At 43.4% G+C, this 13,116-nt stretch overlaps 1 protein-coding gene across 3 annotated transcripts in view; it reads right to left on the reverse strand.

Moving 5' to 3' along the window:
• glra1 (glycine receptor, alpha 1) overlaps positions 1-13,116 on the reverse strand; it is a 118,242-nt gene that overhangs the window by 77,051 nt on the left and 28,075 nt on the right. Inside the window, exon 4 of one of the 3 annotated variants that reach the window (XM_082551545.1) lies at positions 6,323-6,361. The exons of the other annotated variants lie outside the window; for them this stretch is intronic. Coding sequence (XP_082407671.1) covers positions 6,323-6,361 — 39 coding nt within the window. The remainder of the gene's footprint in view (positions 1-6,322; positions 6,362-13,116) is intronic. 3 annotated transcript variants of the gene reach the window in all.

Here is a 13,116-nt window from a genome sequence, read left to right on the forward strand (position 1 = left end):
TGAATGTTTCCAGCACCTGGAGACAACCTTACTGCTGCTGGCATTAAAAAAGCTGCTGTTGGAAATGAGTAAAGTGGCACGGCATCAGTTTTGTGACTGAACAGGTGACCTGATTGCAAATATTATGCATTTGTAATCAGGCCACCTGATTACAAATGCATAATATGATGAATGTGTGTTTTATAACACACGCCCATAAAAAGGAAAATATATATAGATATCATTCTATATTTATCCAGTCATTTATTAGACTGGATAAACTAAGGTTTATCCAGTCTAATAATTGAGAAATTGCACAAAACGTTTGTGCAGGACAACGCGTGTGTGTTATTGCTGCTGGAAGCACTTATTTATTCGGAATAACGGGGGAGATGTTCTCAGGACAGGTGCGTAGTCGGTGCAGGTGGATGCTCAGACCCTGCAGTGACCCTTCAGTCAGTCACCCTGATGTTTTTGGCTGTTGTGCTTAATTTGCGCCAATTCATAAATCTGGTTTTCAGTCAGGTGTCACATTTTGATCTTCTTGACACCTCTGTGTCATTTTCATGTTTGAGGAGCTTCTTGTGGGATGAGGTCATAAGAAAAAAGGACCGGATGCTGTGGTCAGAGACGAGTCGACGGCTTTCATTTCTTCAAAGCTGCTGTGTGTGGACGTTTCACTTGTTCTTTTTATTTTTTGTGTGGTTGTGTTAAATCTGTGATCTAAATAATTACACTTAACGAGTTCAAATCTGATATTGAACAAGCACATTAAAGTTTTTTCTGTCTGCTAGAAAATGACCAGCTAGCGGCGTCAGAGTCTCAGAGGTGGGATATATTTTGGGGATGATAGCTGGTAGAGGCTGGAAGAACTTCTTGACCATTGCTGTGTTTCACTGTAAATGATTAAATAAGCACAGTGGCCTCAGGGAAATATATTGTGCTAACCCCTCCATCCTCCTCACTTGAACATAATCTCTGCTATTTTGGGTCATTTGTTGAAATGCAGCATAAAATACCAATATGTGATTTTAATAAAGTGACTGCACAAAGGGCAGACACTGACGCAGTTTGGGATGAAATCAGTAAGACTCATACTTGACCTTAATGCTATGTAAAGGAGAAATTAATGAAACATTATTGAATCTTATTGGGTTTAAATTAATCTGTTTTCATGGGTAAAGTTTGCTGAAATACTTTTTTCTTCATTATGAGTGAATGTAGGTGCTTCCTGAGTAATGACGTCACGTTTTGAAATGCCAGTTGTTGTAAATTATGTAGGAGGCTGGCCTTTCCAAAGATGAAAAGCAGCCACTGAGTTTGATAGTTTGCGTTTGCTGGAAGAGCACCGGATGCTTCATCTTCAGTAGCCGCTATTGTTCAGAGCCTGACCATGATTTCAGTCACACTCCTGGAGTCTGTCCTCTGAACATTTGAGTCACCGGTGACGTCCTGCAGTCAGCACAGGGGGGAGCACCAGTGTGTTGGAAAGTAGAGTTTGTAGAGCAATAAGAACTATGTACACAGAAATATGCCGATGCTTTTGTAATCACTGCAGAAAGCCTTCTTTTTTTTTGATCAAACACCCAGAAATCATTAGAGGATATATTATAAAACCAAAACGATGTCCTGTTAGCCTGTCATCCTCGTTCACTGGATTTCTCTGCAACATCCGCGCTGCATTGATTTAACGACCTCATTCAAATGAAAGAGGCTGCTGCACACTTTGACACACAGCTGAAGACGACCTCAAAGACGCCTGAAGAAGAAAGTTCATGCAGGAGCCGTCTTAAAAGGAGGAGGAGAAACACCTCCACACCTAACAGCGCCCTGATTTCAGGGGGACCCACTCCAAATGTGACATTAATTGCTTTACCAAAAAATGTATCACCTTGTCTAATTATAGGCAGACAGTGAATTAAGTCTGCAATAAATGAGTCGCTGGACCTTTCAGGGCTTTCTTTGCCAGCTTTTGACTGACAGGAGAACATGACAGGCTGGCAGCCGGCTGCCCGCAGGGAGACAGAAATCAATAGCAGGTCTGCAATGGCGACGGAGACGAGGTGACTCGGGCTTTATATCAATGGATTAGTGAGAGGTAGCAATGGAAATGTGAAAGAGATTAAAAAAGGGAGGAAAATAAAAATGTGAGCAGCGATGTGTGTGTTTTAGTTCCTGTGTGTGTTCTGTGTGTGATCTTTCCTGTTTGCTGCCCTCATGCAGATGGAGTGTTTGCAGAGTGTGTGTGTGTGTGTGTGTGCGTGCGTGCGTGTAAGACAGAGATGGTCATCTCCTCAATAAATTGGCGTGTGATTTAATGGCGTGTCGTGATGTGCTGCCGTTAGCTCGACACTTTTAATCATCTTGAGGGAAATGTAGATAGTCATTTGAGATTAGTGGACACACACAAGCGCACGCGCGCACACAAACACACACACACTCTGTTAAAACAGGTCGATTCAGTTTTATTAAAAAACACTTTTCCATCGCTGTGAACACGGCTTCACCTTTAAAACGTTTTTTCTTCATATTCAGAACGTTTTACTAAGATTGTGGTTTTTTTTATTTCTGTGTGGATTAAAGACAGAGGCCGTTGTGTTAACATTAAAATCAAAGAAATGTTTTGACTCTTTTTTATTGTTTTAACTGCAGTAAAAAAACCCAAAAAAGCATATTTTCACTACTTAATGTTAATACTTGGATAGAAAATTATGAAATATATGTGAAAATATATACAAAGAGTTAGGGTTAATTTTACGTGATTTATGTGTGTAATTAACTATAATATGAGCTCTCACATGAGTGCCTGTGACAGAGAAAATGCTTTAGTCCTTCATGTTCATCATCTGAGGCTTTCTTCTCTGGTGCTTTTGTTGTGAAATACTTTGATACTTTTATTTGGGCAGCGTGAATAAGTTACTCTAAATTCCTGCAAAGTCTGAAATTACTTTCATTCAAATGACCCCAGAACACCAAACACAGGAGCTGGTAATATATTAAATAGAGATTAAACGAGCTGCTTTGGCCACAGAAGGAGACGCCAAAGTTCTTCTTTGTTTCCTCACATGGGGATAATAAATCATACAACACTTCAATAGTCTGCTTTATAAGACTTTCAGTGCTTCACACAAATATACATGTCTGTATGTTGTTCTTCGGAAAGTTAACATGGATTTAAAGCATTAAAAGAATTTCTGACTCGTAAAGAAAACTTTTGTAACCGTGAAACGAATCTTTAGTCATTTTGATCAAAGCACTCGTGATTCGTGTGGTTTTGGAAAGCCCTGCAGTTAAAATGTTCTTTGTAAACCACAGTGCAGTGATGCCATACTATTTAAAATAGGCCACATGAATGGGAACGACTGTGTGTAGGGGGATATTCAGCTTTACGTTCAGTAAAACGATGTGCTGTGCTCCAGCCTGCAGTAATCATTCTGCAGCGTTGGCTTTCTGCAGCACTGTGCAATCACATTAGAAAGGTGTTCTTCATAAGACAGGCCACTCGGATAAGCATAAATCTACATAGCAGCAATTTTTTGCCCTCAATAAAAAAGTTAAATAACCGCAATATGCTCCGACCTGCAGTCGTCACATTAAAGTGTCACCTCTCTGAAGCACTGTGCAATCATATTACGAGCCGTCCTCGCATGGACGTAAATCTGCGGAGACGGACTGAATCTGTGGGAGGACGGAGAGCCCAGAACCTGGCCTAACAGTAATCTGCATAAAGTATCTGCAAGGAGGTGGCTCCTGTGAAATATGTGCTCAACATCCCACAACAGAAGGAGCAGAGCAGAGCCTCCAATCTGATGGTGGCCATGGAGAGGCACGAGCCCCGACCTGCTGACTGGATTCTGCTGAACACGCTGGAAGTAAAACCTCACCACCCGCCATCTTCCTCCTCTTTCTCCATCCTATCTGGTCTCTAGTCTTCCCCTCCGCCTCCATCTCCTCCGTGTGCTCGGCTTTGTTAGACTCCTTCTTTCCTCTGCCGTCATCACCTTGTACACAGACTTCCTTCTTTGCTGTCTCTTCTATAGCATTCTTGTCTCTTCCTCTAATCATCCTTTCCTTCCCTCCTTTTTGCTCTCCTTTCATTTAGTCTGTCCACTCCTACTATCATATTATTTTACTACTTATTATTTTGTGTCTCTTTCTAAATAATTTAATTTTTTCTCTGACATATTCTTCCAATCCTATCCCTTTCTTCTTCTAATATTCCCCTCTCGCTTTGACATTAATCATTTTTCTTCTAAAACTGACATTTCCACCAATTCTGTCTGCAGCCAAAAATATCACCGCTACATACGCCTTTGTAGCAAAAATGCACGACATGTCTTCACAGCACTGCTGTAGGTCTGCTACATGACCGTGCTTTATGTTGATTAGCGATTAAAATGAAGGATAACCTACAGGTGGAGGAGGGTCTGTGGGTCCAAAAAGGGGGAAATCCCATCATCTAGAGACTGAAGTGGGCAAGCAGCTCATGGCTGACTCACAAAAATTACAAACGAAGCATCTGCAGCATGAATAAGACATTAATATATGACTGCAGCTCGGACCCACGTTAACGTCCAACCTACATTCTTTGATTTCCTGTCCAGCACGTCTGTGAACTGGAATTTTTCTCCTGCTATTTGAACAATAAAAAGAGAAATGATTTCTTATCAGCTCTGCACTTTTATATATTCATTTTATTTATTTTTAGCACCAAGCCAGAGTGTAAGTTATGCATCTCAGCAGCCCGGAGGCAGACAGGCTGCTGCCTGCTAATATAAACGCTGTCTCCTGTGACGCTGACAGTACTGGGAGGAGGTAATTGGGGTCTTTAGTCTGCAAACGGCGTCTCTCTCAATGGCGTTATTCACCCAGAGAAATCAGACGCAAGAGGATCGCATCTACTGTCCACTGCCGAGGTCGTTTTTTGCCGCGCTCATCGTTAGATGGCCGGTTAACTTTTTGGAGGAATAGTACCTCGGCCTTATTTCCTCGGTCTTGTTGCTATAGCGATCAGGAATATCCAACTGAAAATAATGACGTTTCTTTAACCTGCGCTGCACTCTGCAGACTCCGTCTGGCAGCATCGAGAAATAAGATTACCCAGTGCGTAACCTCTGCTGTTTGCTCCATCGCCAACTGTAATTGTCTGGAAAGTCCTGCAGCAGTAATTTGTAGGACGGACCCTGTGAGCGGATTGTGTATGGGGCTCTCTATCACCGCTTAGAGTCTGTGCATGCAAATTAGGGCCACGCAGATATTAGTTACAACTGACAGGAGCCACTGTGTTAAAGGGCCTGCTGTGCTACCAGAATTAGCATCTTCAGCTAGGAGGACAAATGAGATGAGAGCGATCCTTTAACGCAGGGCAAACGGGGAGAAAGGTTACAAAGCTGTTGTAGTCCGTGCTCTACTCTAGACTTCATTTTACTTTTTATTTCCTGCACACTAAAGGTACACAATAAAAAATCTGTAAAATGAAGGAACTGTTTTTCTGATAATGAATTTTACAATTTACATAAACCTCTGTAAAAACAACATAATGGCAGAAAATTACCAGGACACAGGCTGCTGTGCAGTACTGCACATTCCTGCATTACATAAGGATGGCGGGTAGAATACAACAGTGCTACACACCACTACATGTGCCATTAAATGAGTCACAAGGATGACAAAAATAAATCATTCTTATAGCTGAGTTTGGAAAAACACTTTAAAAATGTTCTGTGTGAAATTTTAATGCTGGTTTTGTATCTCTGAATGAACCAGAACATCAAGTTCACTGATATGAAAACACAAGGTTGAAAGCTCACATAATATTAAAAACTGGCAGTTTTCCTGTCTCAGACAAAGTCCATTTTTTGAGTGGCTCCATGTCTTTGTCATTTAGTACAAACTGTTCTTATAGTGCTGTGATGAATGCAGTTTACTTAAAGCCAAACACTAGGAGAAGGACAGGTTTGCTGGTGTGATCACCAAAGTGTCTACATTTGTCTGTGTCAGGGAGGAAAAAAAGGTTTTCTATTGCCAGACACAACCGTCTGCAAACAATCATGGCTGACACTAAAGGAAAAACATCTGTCAGGTCAAAAGTGCACGCCTAAAATATTTTAAATATACTGAAATGCAGTTTTCTTAGTTATTTCTAGACATTTTCTGATAAAACCTCCAGCAAAACATCTCCACAGTTTAACCAAAAAGCATTTCCCTCATGTTCCTAATGGTGTCAACATCTGGAAAATGCCTCGTCGTTGCATTAAAGACAAATGATCACAAACGTTGGTGAGGGAAGAGCAGAAGTAGAAAGTAGAAAAAAGGGAAAAAGAAACAGGAAAAGGGAAAGTACCTTTCTTGTGAGTAGCTTCATTTTTGGAGCCTTTGGGGTCTAATAAAAAAAAGATGAGAATTAAACACAGCATATACTAACAACACGTTACCAACTACACGTTGTTTGTCCTCGTTAAGGAAAACAACCGCGTTGTCTATCAAGGAGCGAACAAGACAGCAAGGCTCGATTATCTATGGTGTCGCAACACTCTGCCAACACTCGGCCGGGGTGAGTGTGTGGCAGCGGGGGAGACTTGGGGAGGGGCGGGAGGAGGGGGGCAACATACTGTGAAGGCAATAGCAGGAAGGAGGGATGCATGAGACTGTAGAGAAACAATCTACTGCCATACTGCAGCGGGCAGGACAGGAGAGGCGATGCGCTGAGATGAAGAGGAGGAGAGTTGCAATGCAGTTCTGTCAAGAGGAGCTGAAGTAAAACTAGCAAAATGCACTACAGGAGATGCAAGAGGCCAGAGAGAAAGAGGAGGAAGAGGAGGAGGGCGGGGAGGTGCAAAGACTACATGTCAAACTGGCTTCATTTAGATTTTTCCCTTATCTTGACGGTTTTGACCTCGGTAATTTTGGGCAACAGGTAGATGGTGACTTACACATTTCACAACAACTCGAATGAAACAAAGCAGCCGATTCTCCGTCCCCATCGATATTTCGACTGGCAACAGAAATGGCACTAACCCTAAAGGAATGGATAAATGATCACCAATCTTAGATGTAATTCCAATTCTTCCTATTAATATGAAGTCATTTGGCTGAAATGGAGCCCATCTGGATGACAAAAGGTCCTACTTCAACCCCCCAAGAAAGTAACAGCCTCTCACAAACGGGCCACATTATATCGTAGCTGAGAAAGAGAACTTTTAGTCTGCACAAGGCTGATTGATAGTGGAAAAATGCCAATGTCAAGGAATCAGAAGTTAAAGCCGAACGATTCATTGCTCCGAGATCTTTCCCCCATTCGCCCTTGGAAAGATAAAGACTTAGCCCGATGTGCCACTGAACGTCAGTGGCTCATCGGATTGGTCTAAAAAAGTTTAAGAAAGGAAACAAAGTAGAGATTTTCTTCATCAGCACATGCTCACAGCTGCCGGCTAAACTGTGATTTAACACCAAGCCGTCTAATTTTCTGCAAATCAAAGACTTCCAAATCAGACATAACGTCAGAGTCGACCTTCAGGTATTAAACGGTTCTCATGCACTCAACAGCAAACACATTTCATTTCAAGCTATTAAAATTTTCTCTTCCAGTTACTCAGAATTATGAACAGAGGCCAACAATGCGTCCTATCGATACACGCCGAGGAGACTGTCTTCCTTTCGTAACTCATGTTTGTTGATCGATGTCCTATTTTGTCTTCGAACTGCACTGAACTGAGAAAACTGGGCACATCCTGCTTTGCTGTACTTGACAACTGCCAATGTGAAGGATGGGAACTACACCCAGTAGAAGTCTGCAAGCGATATTGTAATCTGTCACTGTCAGCCTGAAAAAAAAGGGAAACGGCTTCTAAGATAGATGGAAAGTATTCGTCGTGACCATGAACTGTTGTAGACAGGTGACTTAAACTCTATAATCTGCCCGAATCCACCAAAGGCAATTTTTCCTCCCTCCTCTGTGCACGACAGTCTCTCCGTGTCAGGACTAAGCCTGGGCTTAGCCTCGCGGCCAGGCGGCCCGTCGAACATCACCTGATCCTGGCATTAATACCACAGCAGCTTTGGTTTTTTGGACTTTTGCTTTGCCAGCAGAGGGGATCTCGTAACGCAAGCTAATTACTAGCACTGTGCACAATCAATTCTCCTGGCTTTGCAGCAAAGGTACAGAAATGAAACCAGAGGAAAAGAAAAAAGCTCGCCTCTGCGTTCGAAGCAAAGATGCTTTGTCAGACAAATACAGGGTTTTCCCCGAATGCTTTTCTCTCTACTTATACCCCAGGGTCCCTCCATCAGCCGAATGTTGGACGCATCTGCCACGTAAAGCCCGAGAACAGCAGCCCGTGGCCTGATTGTGTGGGGGAAGTGAACAATTACACGCCAACCTCTCCATCAGGCTATTTAAATGGATTTGGTGGGCTTAAACCTTTTTTCCTCTGGCTAGTAATTAGAGGTGCGACGGCGCAGGAGGACCGAATGGCCCTTTATAAGGCAGTATTCCCCTCCTTATAAACTTATTAGCCACGGACCGGTGGACTGCAGAGGGAGGAAGACAGAGTAATGTACCCATCGACTCCTTTTACACATCTCAGAGTGGCTGTGTGCAGCCTAAAGCTAAAGAAGGTTTTTGCTATCTGAGGATCAAAAGGAAACAATAATAATGTGAGCTATTTAAAGCAAACAGAAGAGGAGAGGAATTCATTCATTTCGACAACATGGCTCATTTGACAGTGCTCTAATTGCCAGCTTGATCATTTCCTGTTCGGCTCACGATAATGAACAGATTTAAACTTTTGACTGCAGAAATTAATCCGACCACTCTCATTCGCCTCTTTCCTCCACCTCTTAGACTCCTCTCGTCCGTTTTGGTGCCCTCACCATCCTATTCAATATTCCTCTCTTTGCTGCCCTTGCCGTTCTGCCTCCTCCTGCTAGACGCTCAACTGTGATCAATATTTTTGTCATAACTCTGGGGAGAGTCACCTCTGTGACGACATTAAAGTTCCTCTCTCCTTGCAATATATCCCTCATCCAAATTTCCTGGCTTGGAAAGGAGAGGGCCGTTACCTTGAATACTAAGAGAGCCACAAGACCTTCCTCTGGGCGAGAATGCCCACTCACCCGAGCAGATTTCAGCGCTTGCATCCTTGTAGAGTTGAGAAAAAAAGAGGAGGGTGTAGATATTGTAGTTTGCATCCCAGAGCTGCTTATTCAAGACTGCTGCAAGTGTAATACATAACTGAGGAACACTGGGTCCACTGGGAACTGTGTTAGCATCAGAGTTCCAGCTCTAAGCGAGCACAAATCTGTTCTGTGTGCAGTGCGACACCCTGCATTTCACTTCTGCCACCTGCACTTCTTCCTAATCTCCCATCGTGGGCAAATCCCTCCAACTTGTGTCTTTCACTTTGTCTTTCTCTCCCCCCACTTGCTCTCCCATCCATTCCCCCCCCCCACCCCCCACCCGCAGCCATTCCTCCATCCTACGCTCATTACCTTATGCCCATTAATCCCATTAAGTAGCCATTAAACAAGTGCTGATAACACCAAATGAACGTCAAGCTCCGACAGCTAATAACTAAAGTCCCGCCTCGGCACGTTCAACTCCAGCAAGGAGAGAAGGAGGAGGAGGGAGTCGCACAACACAAGAGAAGCAAAGAGTTGTGTAGCTTTGTGCAGCAACAGCTCCTCCAGCTGTGCAAGGACAAAGTGAGGAGGAGAAGGAAAAGAATCTCTCGTCCCCTGTGCATATTTACTCAGGTCCACCGAAGCAAAGTGACGCAGTGATGATTTTTCAGTGAGAGGTCTTTGATATCAGGAGGAGGGAGCTTTGCCAAACAAAATAAAAGGACTGTTTCAAGGAGCAAACACGAGCTATGAAGCAACAACGGGGCCGCTCAAGAGTGCAGAAGATGAAAACCTGCTGAAGCACAGATTTTAAAGCTGGTGACACACTCAGTGTCTTCTCAGGCAAAAAGCCCTGCCTTGCAAACACGGGGGAGTCGGAGGGTGGGGAGTTTGGTTCGCCAGTGGCCTGTTCAGGTCGAGCCTGAAACCAGGAGCTTGGTCCGAGTCATTGGCCTTGCTGCTGCTCGGCTTGAGTGATGAGGAAGGACAAGGTTATGGCGGAGAGGGAGAGGAGAGTCACAGTTGTAGTCGGCACCATTCATCAAGCGTGCACGTAGACACACACTTGGACACAAGAAGAATTACACAAACCCTCCTCTCCCTCATTGGTTCCCTCGCTAACCCCCCATCTCTCCCTCTCATACACACTCCTTTATCTCCACAGCGCTGTGTGGCCATTCATTACCGGAGTAGTGCATCAGAAGGACTCGGTGCTGCTGTCTGAGGAAGTAAAAAAACCTCCTGCATGACCTCACCTGCTACCTGCTCACCTGACCAAATGTTTCAAGAGACAGATGCTAAAATAAAGGAGGGCTAAACAGATAAATAGGGGACAATTTCTTTAATAATGAACTTGTCTTTCAACCACCGATAAGGAAAATGGATATGCAGGAAGAGATGAGGAAAATAAAAGGAAGAGGGAAGAAAAATGAAGATTAAAATATAAGAGAATAAAATAAAAGATCTGATCACTATGCAGAAATAAATAAGACCAAATGATGTGTGATGAGCAAGGAAACTAATAAGGAAGCAAAAATTAAGAACGCAGCTATAAGCAGCAGACAGAAATAACGAAAAGGCAAAGACAGATGTGAGGTTTGGATGAAACACTGTAAAAACTGAGAAAGCAGGAAAAGAGAAATGAACGTAGGATGAAGTCATGGATTATAAACAGCTCGTCCTGAATGTGTCACGAGTGCTTGCTCTCCTCTCTCCAGCAGACGAACTAAACTAAATCATACACTGGACCCCTGCACCGGATCACTGGGATTTCTTCTCGTGCTGCCATAGTCATAGCCTGGGGCAGATCTCATCACTTCCCCATCCTGTCCCCTCCCGCCCTCCATCTACTGTGGCAAAATTAGCAGGGCTGGTGCTAATTGGATGAGCATGTATGATGTGTAGGAGGGAAAAAGAGGAGCACGGGGAGCTCACAAACAAAAAAACAAGAAAGAAACTATTTATGACATGCAGCAGTGGTGAATGAAGAAGAAACACCCAGTGCATCATGGGAATTCCCCAGCAGCCTACGCCTTTTGCAGCATAACTAAGGGAGGATTGAGGGTCACCTGATCCAGCCCTAACTATGTGCATTAGCAAAAAAGAAGGTTTGAAGCCTAATCTTTAAAGTAGAGATAGTGTCTGTCTCCTGAATCCAAACTGGAAGCTGGTTCCTGGGGCCTGAAAACTGAAGGCTCTCCCTCCCGTTCTACTTTTAAATACTCTAGGAACAACAAGTAAGCCTGAAGTGTGAGAGTGAAGTGCACTAATGGGGTGATAGTGTACTAGGAGGGGATATGATGCTTTCAGGACTTTGCACGTGAGAAGGAATTTAAATGTATTTCTGGAAACAACCAAGATCAGCAAGGTCAACGAAGGGAAGATAAATCTCTCTTTTTTAATCCCTGTAAATACTAAGAAATTACAGTAGTCCAGCCTGGAAGTAATAAATGCATGAACTAGTTTTTCAGCGTCACTCTGAGACAGGATGTTTCTCATTTTAGAGATATTGCACAAATGGAAGAAACCAGTCCTACATATTTGTTTAATATGTGCACTGAAGGACATATCCTGGGGTTCCTCACAGTGTTACTGGAGACTAAGGTAACGCCATCCAGAGTACAATACACTCAGTTTGTTGTGAATTTAGATTTACATTTGCTATGTTCCCCATCATAAAATAGATATCAGTTTTACTGTAGACAGAATATCTCAAACAGCATGTGGGAGGCGTTCCATCCAGTAAAATAACGGTGGTACACAACAAGAAACAAAAAGATATTTGAAAAGCAGGTCAATATTAAAAAAAGACACCAAAATGGATTCATATAAATAATACAACAGTGAAGCTAAATCTAGTGTGTTTCCACTCCAAGTGCTTCACACTACAAGGCTCATCCATCCATCCTGCACCACACAAATCCTTCTCACTCTCGCTCTGATGGATGCTTCAGGGCCAGTTTGGGGTTCACTGTGTTGACCGCCTGATGTCACCTGGATGGTCCCGGGGTTTGAACCACTGACCTTTCAAATGGTGGCCACCCCACTCAGTGCCTGAGCCATAGTTGCCCCAGGCACTGACCCGACTTCCTCGGGCAGCTTGTTTCGTAGCTATGCGGCTCTGCATGTGTTCACTTCTGCTGGTTTTAGTTAAAAAAAACAACAACTTTGTTCTAGTCTAAATTGGAAATTGTGCAAAAGACAAAATGAAACTGTGTGACGCGCCCAGTGTGTTCTCAGGGTAATACACAGTTATCAGGGTGTCTTCACCGTGTTGGAGAATGTGCACAGGTGACGGTGACGTTTCCACTACAGCAGCTGACAAGCATGCTAGTTGAAGGATCCCTTCCTTAAAAAGCTTCTAAGGAAACACGTTCGAGCGATCCGTGTGCTGAATGCCACATCATTACAGACACGTCACTTATTAAAGTGTTCCCACTTAGCATGTTATGGTGATGATTATTTTTATTATAATACCCCCATGCTATTCTAGTTCTTCCTTTTTTTGCTCCCTGCCTGACTCACCTACTGTGCAAGTACATTTTTTTTGTTGTTGTTTCTTTCCCCCCGAGTTTACGAGGCCGCCGAGCTGTCAAGCTGTTTATTTCATGGGTGTGATTAATGCAGGGGTGTAGTCGGCTGGTAGGGGACGCACACAAACACACACACTTACACACAAAAGACTGCATGAATGAGCAAGTCGGAGAGATCACGCTGTGTTACTCTGTCGACCTGACAACCATGACAGAATCTGGAAGTTCATGTCGGGCTGTCTGCTAACGATGGCCCCTGACACAATTAGCTGAGCACATTATATAAAAGATGGGCTCCTCCTCCTCGTCCATACGTATCTTCATTACAGATCTGCGTTCGTTACAAATTTACCCCAAAACAGAAAGTATCTGACATCTGAGCTCATTTAAATAAACGTGTCTGTGTTACAGGGGACATTGGGACTCTTATTATTCTGTGCGTGTGCGGCACAGCGCCGGAGAGTAATTTCATCTGCATTAAAAA

Source organism: Aulonocara stuartgranti, assembly GCF_965226115.1.
Source record: "Aulonocara stuartgranti genome assembly, chromosome: 2".
In the NCBI taxonomy this organism is placed as follows: Eukaryota; Metazoa; Chordata; class Actinopteri; order Cichliformes; family Cichlidae; genus Aulonocara; species Aulonocara stuartgranti.